General features: G+C 39.4%; 1 protein-coding gene across 4 annotated transcripts in view; it reads right to left on the bottom strand.

Moving 5' to 3' along the window:
• EPC1 (enhancer of polycomb homolog 1) overlaps positions 1-14,070 on the bottom strand; it is a 106,643-nt gene that overhangs the window by 2,006 nt on the left and 90,567 nt on the right. For 2 of the 4 annotated variants that reach the window (XM_064368484.1, XM_064368482.1), the window contains exons 11-14: positions 4,669-4,787; positions 4,520-4,588; positions 3,211-3,352; positions 2,739-3,102 (exon numbers count right to left, since the gene is read on the bottom strand). In XM_064368484.1, the coding sequence (XP_064224554.1) occupies positions 2,739-3,102; positions 3,211-3,352; positions 4,520-4,588; positions 4,669-4,787 (694 nt within the window). The remainder of the gene's footprint in view (positions 1-2,738; positions 3,103-3,210; positions 3,353-4,519; positions 4,589-4,668; positions 4,788-14,070) is intronic. The other 2 variants (XM_064368485.1, XM_064368483.1) reach the window with 1 other exon arrangement.

Raw genomic sequence — 14,070 nt, 5'->3', positions numbered from 1 at the left:
AGCTATATAATTAGACCCAGAATGCTAATAAGAATGGATTGGTATTAAGCAAACAATCACTGTTACTTAAATTCAGAGGCAGACAGAGATGCATGGGTTGGAAACTATAGGCCACAGTTTGCTGCTACAAACCCTGCTTTCTTGCGGGCCACACTCCTGGCTGAGACAGTCTACTAGTCTGTCATTCAAAGTGCTCCAGGAGTCTGGAATGGCTTCTCCTGCCATTCCAATTTCAACTACTAACCTTCCCAAGCCTATAGAAAAATCAGTTTACCGGTTAACTTTTAAACACTTGTATTTCCTCAACTTTGTATTTTCACTCAGCCTCAAATTTGTATTTCACTCCACCTGCCAGAAATGCTTTTTCTTTTTCCTCTTTGCCCAAGCAAAGACTAACACAGATTGAATCTGATCTTATTTTGTTAGAACAGTCCCAGAATTCCCCGTTATACTGAAATTACAGCCATCATCTATACAATGAATTTAATAAGCATACAATGCTTTGTGGTATCTACAGTTAACATTATGGAACTTCTCACTCCTCTATGCTTGTCTCCTAACTAAACTGAAAACAACTGTCTTTTTCTTTTGTTTCTCCCTCAGTACCTTGTAGACAGCAGGATTTTAATCACCATTAATTCTACAACATAACAGAGCATAAGCAAAATTCTCAACTGTCTACCGAAATCCAAGAAGCCAAGTTAGCACAGAAAATAATGGTTTGATCGACGAGTTGACCTGGCATGAATACTGTTAAGTCTTTACATTAATAAGAATGGCTTAAGGCCGGGCGAGGTGGCTCATGCCTGTAATCCCAGCAATTTGGGAGGCCGAGGAAGGCGGATCACCTGAGGTCAGGAGTTTGAGACCAGGATGGCCAACATGGTGAAACTCCGTGTCTACTAAAAATACAAAAATTAGCCGGGCGTGGTGTCTGTAGTCCCAGCTACTCCAGAGGCTGAGACAGGAGAATCACTTGAATCCAGGAGGCAGAGGTTGAAGTGAGCCAAGATTGCTCCACGGCACTCCAGCCTGGGCAACACAGTGAGACTGTCTCAAATAAAAAAAAAAAAAAAAAAAAATTGTTGCTAGGTGACCCCAGCCTATGGCTGCTGGAGTTTATCCTCCCGAGGGAATGGTGCGAGGTTAGGACTCGGCTCACAGGCTTGGATCCCCCCACCACCTGTGAGGGCTTCTCCTGGCTACCGCTTTCATTCTGGTGAATGTCATGGGTGGCAGCCCTCTTCAAGGCTTGCACGAGGGCGTCCCGGCATCTGCGATCAAGCTCGCCCTGCTGCTTCTGGGGCTGACCCTGCGGCTGGGGTGCTGCGGGGTCACGCTGGCTAGGCGCGGTCCACTCATGGGCTCCCTGCGTTGGCCTGCTCAGCTCAGGAGAACCGGGCTGACCCCATGTCTGGCAGGGGTGTGGCTGAGGAAGTGGGGGTCAGGGAAACTAGTGCCTGCCTGGTGGTAGTCCCAGGCATGGCTTCCTGCAGCCATCTTGTGGCTTACTTCTGGTTTTGTTGCTTTGGCCACCGAGGAGAAATGCGCAGTAGGAACTCTGTAGGAGGCTGCTTGCCTGACATGGCCTCTGTCTTGAATTGTTGTTGAGTGAGAGGTGAAGTGTTTTCATTAAATATGTATATGTGTGTGTATATATACATATATGTTCCCATAAGTGAAAAGACTTAAATATTATTTTGGGGGGAGGGGGGTTTAAATGTATTTTGAATTAAAAAAAAGAAGATATCCTCAGCCAGGCATGCTGGCACACGCTGTAATCCCTGCATTTTGGGAGGCCAAGGCTGTCGGATCATGAGGTCAGGAGGTCAAGAGCAGCCTGGCCAACATGGTAAAACCTTGTCTCTACAAAAATACAAAAATTAGCCGGGTATGATGGCGGGTACCTCTAATCCCAGCTACTCTGGAGGCTGAGGCGGGAGAATCGCTTGAACCCGGGAGGCAGAGGTTGCAGTGAGCTGAGGTGCCACAGCACTCTAGCCTGGGTGACAGTGAGACTCTGTCTCAAAAAAAAAAAAAAGCTTAGCATACTGGTGATGGGGCAGGGGGTTCTATCAATTCTACCTGTTTACACGAAGGGCTGTGGAGAAAAATAATAAAAGAAACCTTCTAAAGAGAACTCCTTCTATCCAAAGATGGAAGAAATAAGAGAGCATTATAAGCTATTTTTTTTTTTTCTGAGACAGAGTTTAGCTCTTATTGCCCATGCTGGAGTGCAATGGCGCGATCTTGGCTCATTGCAACCTCTGCCTCCCAGGTTCAAGTGATTCTCATGCCTCAGCCTCCCAAGTAGCTGGGATTACAGGCATGCACCACCATGCCTAGCTAATTTTGTATTTTTAGTAGAGATGGGTTTTCACCATGTTGATCAGGCTGGTCTGGAACTCCCGACCTTAGGTGATCCGCCCGCCTGTGCCTCCCAAAGTGCTGGGATTACAGGCATGAGCCACTGCGCCTGGCCATAAGCTATTGTTACAGTAAGAAAGGGACGTCCCAAATCAAATATGCAGTATTTACTATACCAGTTCAAATACTCAATATTGAATTAAGTATTCAAGAACTGTTTAGTTCTTGAATAAATAATCAATTCTCAACTATACATTTTTAATGTATAAAAGGAAAAGAACAGGAAACACAAAGAAATAGGTAAAGAACTATGCTGGAGGACTGAAGTTAAATCTCCTATTCCAGGTATGTTAGGCTAAATAAGTACTCACCTTGGAACTGAATCTACAGAGGATGAAGATGGGACCTTGGAAACTTGACAGTTTGCTGCGGCAGCCAGCTTTAAGGCAGATGATGGAACAGCACTTAAAGTCCTAGGTATATGTCGTGCATTTATTGGGGCAATAGAGTTTACAGTGGCAACTGATGAAGGTACAGTTAATCGAATGTTGTTCCCAATCAGAACCTGAGTTGTTGCAGAATTGGCAGCAGTTACTTGATGACTCAGTGCACTGTGGGAACTTGAAGTCTGTGTAATATTTGAAGGCTGTAACAAAGCTGAACCTGCCGTTGATGGACTTGTATGTACAAGTGCTGTTGGTGTAGTACTACTGAGGTGTAAGCCCTTGTATACTCCTAGAGAGAAAAAGAAAGAAACATCTAAACAACATGCAAGTTTGCTGTTTATATTATAGATATATATTATAAATATAACCCAAACAATTTAAAGGTCTTTATTCTTACCTGAGGCTGGAAGGACGCCATTCACCCCGATTCCAAGCACCACATCATCCTTCATCTTGAATCCCATCAGTTGTTCTGATGTCACCAAAGCAGAAGCAGCAAACTGAGCACTAGCAGAATCCAAAGTCTTAGAAACAAAACCCTAAAAGGAAAATATAAAAGAAATCTAATCAGTATCACTTAGTATCAAATCAGTATCAAAGCTACACAGGTATTCCAAAATAAGCTTGACTATAATAAATAAAAATGGCAAACCACTGAAATCTCTTTCTTTTTTAGTACCTTAAGATGCAACAGTAATTATCTCTTTTGACAGTCATGTATTTGAAAAATGAAAAGTAATCTAAGTTATAAATTTAACTTCATATGTGACAATATTTAACATGTAAAAGTCAATTACCAAAATAAGCCTTCTATAATGTGGAAACAGAAAACCTCCAACATAAAATGTTGGACAAGAAATATGCTAGTCAACATTTCAGGCCGGGCGCAGTGGCTCACGCCTGTAATCCCAGCACTCTGGGAGGCCAAGGTGGGTGGATCACGAGGTTAGGAGATTGAGACCATCCTGACCAACAAGGTGAAACCCTGTCTGTACTAAAAATACAAAAATTAGCCAGGCGTGGTGGTGCATGCCTGTAGTCGCAGCTACTCGGGAGGCTGAGACAAGAGAATCACTTGAATCCAGGAGGTGGAGGTTGCAGTGAGCCGATACCGCGCCACTGCACTCCAGCCTAGTGCCGGAGCAAGACTCCATATCAAAAGAAACAAAACAAAACAAAACAAAACAAAAACAAAAAAAAAACCATTTCAGTGATTTGCAAATATATATAATGAATAAATGAATATGCAAACTTCCTTCACCTGACTTATGTATACACACACAATGAAAGGCACCTTTGGGATAAGATAACGATCCCTTTAGAAATGGAAGTAACAAAATATCACATAATTTAACCTAGAAATTGATAGGCCCCTCAACTTTTTAAAAATGAATTTTTCCTGCAAGATGCATAGAGACTCAAACGTCAGACTTTATGACCCACATATGTTTAAATGGCAAACATTCATCATGCTTTAGGTTTAAAAGTTATCTCTTTCAACAGTGAGAGAGGTTATTTTTGCACAATTTTAAAAGTCTTAGTAATAATTAACGTGCCCAAGAGAATGAACTGGGTGGGGTTATCTTCAAGAGGTACATTAACAGACTACAGGTCAGATGGGAAGACAGTATCTTCATCTCATTTAACTAAGTGCTTTAGTTTTACTTTTTAAAATAGGGAGCAGAGGCAACAGCTTCCATACTCACCTGTAGTGTTCTTTCTAAACCCTGTATATTCAGGCGAAAGCCACTTTTCTGCTGGTTAGATGCAAGGTTCTATGACAACAGTTGGTAATTAGAGATGAACTCTGGTGGGAAACAATGAGGGATAATCATAAGACAGACAAATCCCTCACCTGTGCTGTGTTGGTGGAGGAATTACTATTTGCTTGCTGTTGCTGAATTTGTGCAAGCTGCTGTTTCTGCATGAGTGCCAGTTGCTGCTGATGTTGCTGGTATTGTTCGGCTGTAAATGCTGAACATAAAATAAAGGAACACTTTATAAAAATGCCCAGATATCATATATGTCTTACAACACTAAAATGAAAATTCTGCATTAAAAGAAATTTGTGCAAAATTGAAGCATCTGACAAAGGTTCATGATCCTGCTAAAGATCACTTCCAAATGAAAATTTCAGCATTTTTGCTACCACATTTAACAAGAGTGGCTTGAATTTAAAGAAAAAAAATTAAATTTCCTGAATTAAACACAGGAAAGAGAACTGCTCACTTCCCAAGTTTCAACACCACTATTTTTTTAAGCTATGACCCCTGTTCTAGACAGTGTAGAAAGGTAATAGCCTTTAAAATCCATAGATTTGGAATTCAACTTTGCACTGAGCTTGAGAGGAAATCTGATAATTACCATTTGGTTTCTATTTAATCCATATCTTCCCAATGCATTCAGGTGATCCCTAACAGCTCTGTGTATAAATACTAATTGTTCTACATAGCTTCTAATTATAGTCATTAAAAAAATTTTCCTCTATATGAGAGACCACAGTTGTTGGTTGGTTTACTGCCTTTTTTTTTTTTTTTTTTTTTAAAGAACTCATCCTTTAAGTTTAACAGGAAGACAAGAGGCTCCAATGTTAAGGTTAATTACTTTTCCCCACCCAATTAACCCACCTGGAAAAAATCCAGTCAATAAGAACGGAGTTGTTTATGCTGATTTACTGTACAGAATGATGTCTGAGGAAAGACACTGTGTTATGCTACTTATGTTTGTCTATGGAGAGCTCAGTTCTAAAAAAAACAAACAAAAAAATGTTCATTTATTACCCCCCAAAAAATGTGTGCAGTTTTTAAAAAGGAAACCTTTTTCTCTTTTTTGCCAATAAAAAAAAAAAGCACATACAATCACAATACCTCTGACTTTAAAGGCTTCTTTAAGAAGCCTGTGATGTTTGTTTAAGGATTATTTTAAAACAAAAAAAGGTTTATCATGCATCCCTGGTTATGAGGGAATCTATAAATCATGCACATTTCCTCAATCTAAAGTTTAGTGTTTTCAAAATACTGTCACCTAATTTGTTGCTGTTTAACTGCAGCTTGATAATTTAGTTAGAATATCATTTCAAGTTATATAATTTTCACTTATATAACTCATGAAGAATCTTTCTTTATCCTCCAGGCTAGAGTTTCTGGTTGGTACACCTAGAAAATGTTTAGGTACAAATTCTGCCATAGTTTGAATGGATCAGAAAATTGCGAAATAGTAATATTCAAGAAAACTTCCTAAATTATTAGGATCTACACAGGCTCTTATACTTGAGTGGAACTAAGTTCTTGGGCTACAAGGGCAAAAAGTAACTTCTTGTTGGAAAAATTCTACTATTGGTTTTCTTATTTTCTGTGTGTGTTAAAATCTGTTTAGTTGATACCTGTCCTTTGACAAACTCCATTTCCTACCATGTTCATAATTCACAAATCTGCAATCTATAGAAAATATTTTTAATGACAATAGAATGCTCCCTAATATGAATATAAAATAACTGCCAACATGATCATTTCCATATAAATAGAAATGTGTTGTATCGAAACTCGAAGAAAATCTAAAAAAAAAGTCAATGCTGCCCTAAAACAATTTCATAATTAATATTTCTTCTTATGCTTAAAAAAATCCACAAAAAGCAATTATTTAAATGTAAGGATTCTTAATTCACTAGATACTTTTGCCAATATGTTTTTGAGATTTACAGTTTAATTTCCTAAGTTTTAGTGTGTTGCCTAAACCTTGACTTTTCTAGTAGGGAATGCTCAGTCAATTTAAAAGCAAACAAATCATTTTTGGAAGGTCATCATGTATATAGGAAAACAATAATTTAGCATTCACTGAAAGCCTATGTGTGAAAGTCCCTATGTATGAAAGTCCATATATAAGAAAGTATTCTTTTGTATAACTTTGCTGATGTTTGTGTGTGTTTAATTAAAACTTTATCAATAACTAGAAATCAATATGAATAAACTCTAAATATTTTTGTCTTATTTAACATTTTAATTCTGGGTCTTTGAAGGTCTTGTGAATTTCATTTTTTTTTTTTGAGATGGAGTCTCGCTCTTGTTGCCCAGGCTGGAGTACAGTGATGCGATCACAGCTCACTGCAACCTTTGCCTTCCCAGGTTCAAGTGATTCTCCTGCCTTAGCCTCCCGAGTAGCTGGGATTATAGGCACCTGCCACCACACCTGGCTAATTTTTTTTTGCATTTTTAGTAGAGAAGGGGTTTCACCATGTTGGCTAGGCTGGTCCTGACCTTGTGATCCGCCCGCCTCAGCCTCTCAAAGTGCTGGGATTACAGGCGTGAGCCACCATGCTCAGCCAGGTTTTCTATTTCTTCTGAGAAATAAAATTCAATTCCTAAAGAAGGCAGGGTGAATGAGTAAAAAAACTTGGACAAAGGTAGTAAATACAGGCAAATGAAATCTGAACTGGGTTTTATATATTATTTATTGAGAAAAGTCCCCAGGTCTTTATCCTGAGACGACCTCAGGTCATGATACCATTATAACTTGAAAGTTTAACCAAATGCTAAACGGAAATAAGACAAAAATGGCCATCCTTACCCTCCCTATGAATGATCGAGATATCAAGGCAGAAAATTTTTAGGTTGTATGTCTACCACCTGATACAGTGTGTGAATCAAGTTTGTAATTCACACAAAGGTGAGCAAGACGGTTGTTGTTGACAGATGACCAAATCTAGAGTCAGAACCCTTTCACAAAACCAAAAAATTTTGAGGTCAGGAAGGACCCTTGGAGGTTGTAGGATATCTTCCTACAACCTCATCTAGAGATGAAGAAACTTCTGAGGTCACACAGATGTAGCAGTGGAAGGAAAAGAGAACTCCAAAGCAATGAGATTTTAAATTGAAAAAGAAATAGACAAAAATTCTGTCTTAGATTTAGTATTTGCAAGAAATCTAACTTCTGATGTACCAACAGTATGAATCAAGTGCTTAAAATGCCTGTATACATGACAAACAAGGGTCTACGTGGGGAGGAGAGTCATGTATGGGATAAGATTAAAAGCTCCAAATATTTAACCAGGAATGGGACTAGGAAAAGAAGCACAGCAGGACTTCAACTGCGTGAAGGCCATTATGATGCTGGAGCAAGGGCAAACTCACTTGGTATGCTTCCATAAGCAAAAACAGGGAACTGCAGGTTTAAATTTAAGAAGGCAGTTTTTGGTTCAATAATACGTAGACAAACTTTCTAACCAAGATCCTCAAATAACTTGATCTAGAAACTTATTGAATTTGCTTTCACTAGAAACACTTAGGCAGAAGTAGAAACTACCTTTGTTTTGGTAGCTTCTAAGTAATCAATTCTCTAGGGCAGAAATTCTTTTGAGACAAGGTCTCATTCTGCTGCCTAAGCTGTAGTGTGGTGCTGTGATCTCGGCTCGCTGCAGGCTCGACCTCCTGGGCTCAACCGATCCTCTCACTTCAGCCTCCCAATCAGTTCTAGCTGGGACTACAGGTGAGTGTCACCATGCCTGGCTAATTTTTGTATTTTTTGTAGAGACGGGGGTTTCACCACGTTTCTCAGGCTGGTCTTGAACTCCTTGGGGTTAAGGGATCCCCCTGCTTCAGCCTCCCAAAGTGCTGGGATTACAGGCATGAGACACTGTGCCCAGACTAAGACTCTCTGAGTCCACCTGTACTACAGGGAAGCCATGGCACAGTGCACCAGTAGCTGGAACAGCCTACAGTTCAGACTGCTGCTCTGTGCATTGCAGTCTTGTAGCTAAAGGTGATCAACTGAGACATCAAAGGAGTATGGCTGAGGGGAAAGTGATGGGCGCTAAAGAAACATTTGGCCACGAAAGATGGAGTTTAGATTACCAAAATGCACACTTTTTTTTTTTTGAGACAGAGTCTTGCTCTGTCATCCAGGCCTTCCAGGTTCAAGTGATTGTCCTGCCTCAGCCTCTCAAGTAGCTGGGATTACAGGCGCCTGCCACCATGCCAGACTAATTTTTGTATTTTTAGTAAGAGACAGGGTTTCACCATGTTGGCCAGGCTGGTCTTGAATTCCTGACCTCAAGTGATCCACCTGCCTCAGCTTCCCAAAGTATTGGGATTACAGGCATGAACCACAGCACCTGGCACTCAAATATATACTTAGTTTTTAATAACAAAACCAAAAGTAACCTCAAATGCCTTATTTAAAAAAACCCTGAAATAGAATTTTATTTTAGTACACAGGCTGAACACTATCTCAATATAAAACAAAAGGCAACTTTAAAGAAATACAAAGTAAAATTATTCTTCAGGTAGTTATTAAAGTATGAGTTCTTAATTAGTGAGACTGAGTTGACAAGATTCATGAGCCTTTATCAGCCATCTAGAAATCTAATTTGAACACCAAAGTTTGTTGTAATTCAATTGTTGGCAAACTATGACCAGACCTGACTTCATCTGGCTGTGAATGACTGAACATGAGATTTGTAGTTAAATATTCCTCTTAGTGTGAATATTCTTGCGCTTTATTATATGACTGTAGAACTAGTAATGTATTTTACTACAGGTGCTACTCCAGACTCTGCTACAGATGTTATGTGATAATCCACTTTCTATAGTAAAAAAATTCTGAATTTTGGAACACATTTGAATTAAGTCAAGGTCACAAAATCTTACAAAATATTCAGTGCTCAAATCTAGAGTTCCTTTTCTACAATAAGATTAAAATTTTATGTTACAAACTAAATTACACTAAGTTACAGATATTAAGACTTGGAACATATCATTCTAACTACATATCTCCTATTCGTTTATGAAAATAAACCAAATCTTTACTGCAGATATGAGAGCTTAGGAAAATGAATTAGAATGCTGGTAAAATTTTATTGGAAATTAGGAATTCACCTCCTGAATACAAAATTGTAGCTTAAAAATCACTTTCTGTTTCCAGTCTTTCTGAATTATATAAGGACTCTTACATAAGAGTCCTTAAGAATTATAAAAAAGGTATTAATTCTGCTATTTGATATCCACCAAACTCAAAACATATGCAAATCAATACTGAGTCACTGAACACTCAACTTTCCAAGGTGCTTTTGTGAGTTTAAAAAAAATTACAAAACTGTTATTTGGAAACTGTCCAAATCACCTATTAACTGAAGATTATTAAAAATATACAATTTATCCTTAAGTACTTAAACCTCACCCCCAAAATTCCACATACACATACGATCTTTCCCAGTTCCTTACCACCGTGTCATCCTGCTGCATGGCATCCAGAGGACCAAGCACTCAACATACCTAACTCACGAGGCTTCCTAATACTGGACTGCGCTCAGGCTATACATTTGGTTACACAAATATGCAAAATAGTTAAGAGTGGGAAGGAAAGTAAAAAAGATTCTGAGTAGTTGAAACAGACTATAAAAGTTAGTGTTAAAGGTCATGTACTTTACTAAATTAGACTTCTATTATCTTCATTTAGAATTTCCTATTTAATTTAAAAATGAGCATAGGCCAGGTGTGGTGGCTTACGTCTGTAATCCCAGCACTTAGGGAGGCCAAGGCAGGCAGATCACTTGAGGTCAGGAGTTCGAGACCAGCCCGGCCAACATGGTGAAACCCTGTCTCTACTAGTAATATAGAAATTAGCTGGGCATGGTGGTGAGCACTTATAATCCCAGCTACTTGGGAGGATGACGCACGAGAATCGCCTGAAGCCAGGAGGCAGAGGTTGCAGTGAGTGAGATCATACCATGGCACTCCAGCCTGGGAGACAGAGTGAAACTGTGTCTCAAAAAGAAAAAAAAAAAAAAAAAAGGAAAAAAAAAGAAAAAGAGAGTAAAAAGGTAATTATTTAGAAAAGGGAAAATCAGCCCAGAGGGCATCACTATGTTACAGTGTAAGTATAAATAACAATGATTGAATAATCAGAAATGGCATTATAACTCACATATTTGGCTTAAGTAGCAGGAAAGCTTATCAGCTGACTCGTATTTCACAAAATAGTTAAACTTCCAAACTCATAAACAGATTTAGCATCTCTAATATGAAAGTCCGAAATCTGAAATGCTCCAAGATCCAAAACTTTTTCTGAATCAACCTGATACTACAAGTGGAAAATTCTACACCTGGCCTCATGTGATGGGCCATAGTCAAAATGCAGTCAATACTTTGTTTCATGCCTACATTTTTTTTTTTTCTGAGATGGAGTTTCGTTCTGTTGGAGTACAGTGGTGTGATCTTGGCTCATGGTAACCTCTGTCTCCTGGGGTCAAGCGATTCTCCTGCCTCAGCCTCCTGAGTAGCTGGACTTACAGGCGCCCACCACCATGCCAAGCTAATTTTTGTATTTTTAATAGAGAGGTTTTGCCAGTTTGGCCAGGCTGGTCTTGAACTCCTGACCTCAAGCGACCTGCCCATCTTGGCCTCCCAAACTGCTGGGATTACAGGCATAAGCCACTGTGCCCGGCCTGAATATAATTATTTTAAAAATACTATATAAAATTACCTTTAGGCTATGTGTGTAAGGTACATATGAAAAATAAATAAATTTCATGTTTTGACATGAGTCCCATCCCTAATGTATCTAATTATGTATATGTAAATATTACCAAATCTGAAAAAATCCAAAATCAGAAACACTCCTGTCCCAAGCATTTCATTTAAGGAATATTCAACCTGTATCATGAAAATTAAGCCTTAAAAATTCCTTTAGATGGTGCCCTGATGGAGATTCCTCTTTTTTTTTGAGATGGAGTCTCCCTCTGTTGCACAGGCTGGAGTGCAGTGGCACAATCTCGCCTCACTGCAACTTCCGTTTCCCAGGTTCAAGTGATTCTCCTGCCTTAGCCTCCCCAGTAACTGGGATTGCAGGTGTGCACCACCATGCCCGGCTAATTTTTTGTATTTTCAGTAGAGACGGGGTTTTGCCATGTTGGCTAAGCTGGTCTTGATCCTAACTTCAGGTGATCTGCCTGCCTCGACCTCCCAAAGTGCTAGATTTAGGCATGACCCACCCGTGCCTGGTCTGACTCTTCTCTTTTAATAAGCCCAATACTGCCAGTTTTTCCGCTGGCATCAGACTACATCAGAGTTTCTTTGGTTAAGTGCCAAAGGAAGTAGTCTGGTTTGCATTTGGGGGCCATGTTGTATGAAAATTAAAAATTACCTTTAAAATTACAATTACTAATGAGTGAGTTAAGATCTTAACCTATGAATAAAGTGGCAATGCAGGTACTGATGCTGTAAGAGGAGCAACACATTCAACTTCCCCTACTCCAGACTCACCCTGGAGAATATATTCTGTGAGTAAATTGTATTTCGAATTCTGTCTAACACTTGAGCTGATTAATTTTTTTTCTTTTTTTTTTGAGACGGAGTCTTGTTGTGTCGCTCAGGCTGGAGTGTAATGTCGCAATCTCGGCTCACGGCAACCTCTGCCTCCTGGGTTCAAGCGACTCTCCCTGCCTCAGCCTCCAAGTAGCTGGGATTACAGGTGCCCACCACCACAACCAGTTAATTTTTGTATTTTTAGTAGACACAGGATTTTGCTATGTTGACGAGTCTGCGGCTTGAATTGCTGACACTGCGCCTGGCCTAAATATTCTCTTTTTGTCTTCAGGGGCCTGGAGTTGCATTGAGTCAAGTACACTTACGATACCGTTGCATTCTAATAGACTTTACAGAGTACACAGAGAAAAGCTTTAGGTCTCTGGAATGTTCACAAATATAAATGAACAGTGTAACCCTACGGTAGTCTGTAGGTATCTATCCTCTTAAGTATTAGAAGATCTAGCAAAATTTAAGGATAAATTGAAAATAATTAAGACAAAAGGAAAACAAAATAGATAAACCAATTTTAAACAAAGTAGTATCAAGGCTGGGTGCAATGGCTCACCCCTGTAATCCTAGCACTTTGGGAAGCCAAGGCAGGAGGATCACTTGAGGCCAGGAGTTCCAGACTAGCCAGGGAAACATAGAGAGACCTTGTCTCTTACAAAAAATTAGCCAGTCATGGTGGCCCATCCCTACAGTCCTAGCTACCCAGGAGGAAGGAGGCTGAGGTGGGAGGATCGGTTGAGCCTGCGAAGTTGAGGCTGCAGTGAGCCGTGACTGTGCCACTGGACTCCAGTCTGGGTGACAGCAAGATCCTGTCTCCAATAAATAAATAAATAGATAGATAGATAGATAGATAGATAGCTGTATTGCATAATGAGGGAAAGAAATGATAAAGAAGAAAAATTACAAGGTTACTAATGATTTCAGCTAAGCTTCTGGTAATGCTCATCTTTTAATGTTCTTTGGCAAACACAAAGTAAGTTTTACAACTGTTATTAATATGCCTACTTAAAGTAGTACAGCAAAACAATTTTCATAAAAAAAAAAAGAACATTATAAAATCCTTAAATCTGCCAAGCACGGTGGCTCATGCCTGTAATCCTAGTACTTTGGGAGGCTGAGGCTGGCGGATGAGGTCAGGAGTTCGAGACCAGCCTGGCTGACACAGTGAAACTCTGTCTGTACTAAAAATACAAAAATTAGCCGGGCATGGTGGGGGGTGCCTGTAATCCCAGCTACTCAAGAGGTTGAGGCAGGAGAATCACCTGAACCTGGGAGGCGGAGGCTGCAGTGACCCAAGATCCTGCCACTGCACTCCAGCCTCAAAAAAAAAAAAAAAAAAAAAAAAATCCTTAAGTCTTTAGGTTAGTTATATACTTCAACTTCTCTATTCAAGGGGTAGAGAAGATGGAGATTGGTGGAACATGCTTATTTTCTGAGAAGTCTCAAAGAATTTCATACAGCTTAAAAAGCTTAATTATCAGGGAAACCTATGAGAAGTTTATATTGTTAAAACCTCTACACTAACAGTATATGTAAGCCTTTATTGAAAAGTTCTTTATTTTGATTCTTAAGGCTATTAAAGTAGAGAGAAACTGGCTTCTGGTGACAAAGACAGTAACATTAATGGGATTATAAAAAAGCTGTTAGGCCCTAAAATGGCTTTATCAACCAGTTGAATTCTGAATTGTGATTATTTTTCTCAAGACCTGAGACACTTCCATTTCACAGAAGTATAGCTGACCCTTGAACAACATGGGTTTGAACTGCCTGAATCTACTTACTTATAAATTATCTTCTGCCTCTGTCTCCCTTAGATGACAAGACCAACCCCTCCTCCTCCTCAATGTGAAGATGATGAGGATAAAGACCTTTATGGTGATCCACTTACACTTAATGAGTAGCAAATGTATTTTCTCTTCTTTATGAATTTCTTTCTTTTTTTTTTTTTG

Source organism: Aotus nancymaae, unplaced genomic scaffold, assembly GCF_030222135.1.
Source record: "Aotus nancymaae isolate 86718 unplaced genomic scaffold, 86718_ANA_hifiasm-v0.15.2.pri h1tg000077l, whole genome shotgun sequence".
Lineage (NCBI taxonomy): Eukaryota > Metazoa > Chordata > Mammalia > Primates > Aotidae > Aotus > Aotus nancymaae.
The sequence above is the reverse complement of the archived record's forward strand: the minus strand, read 5'-3'. Positions and strand labels throughout refer to the sequence as shown.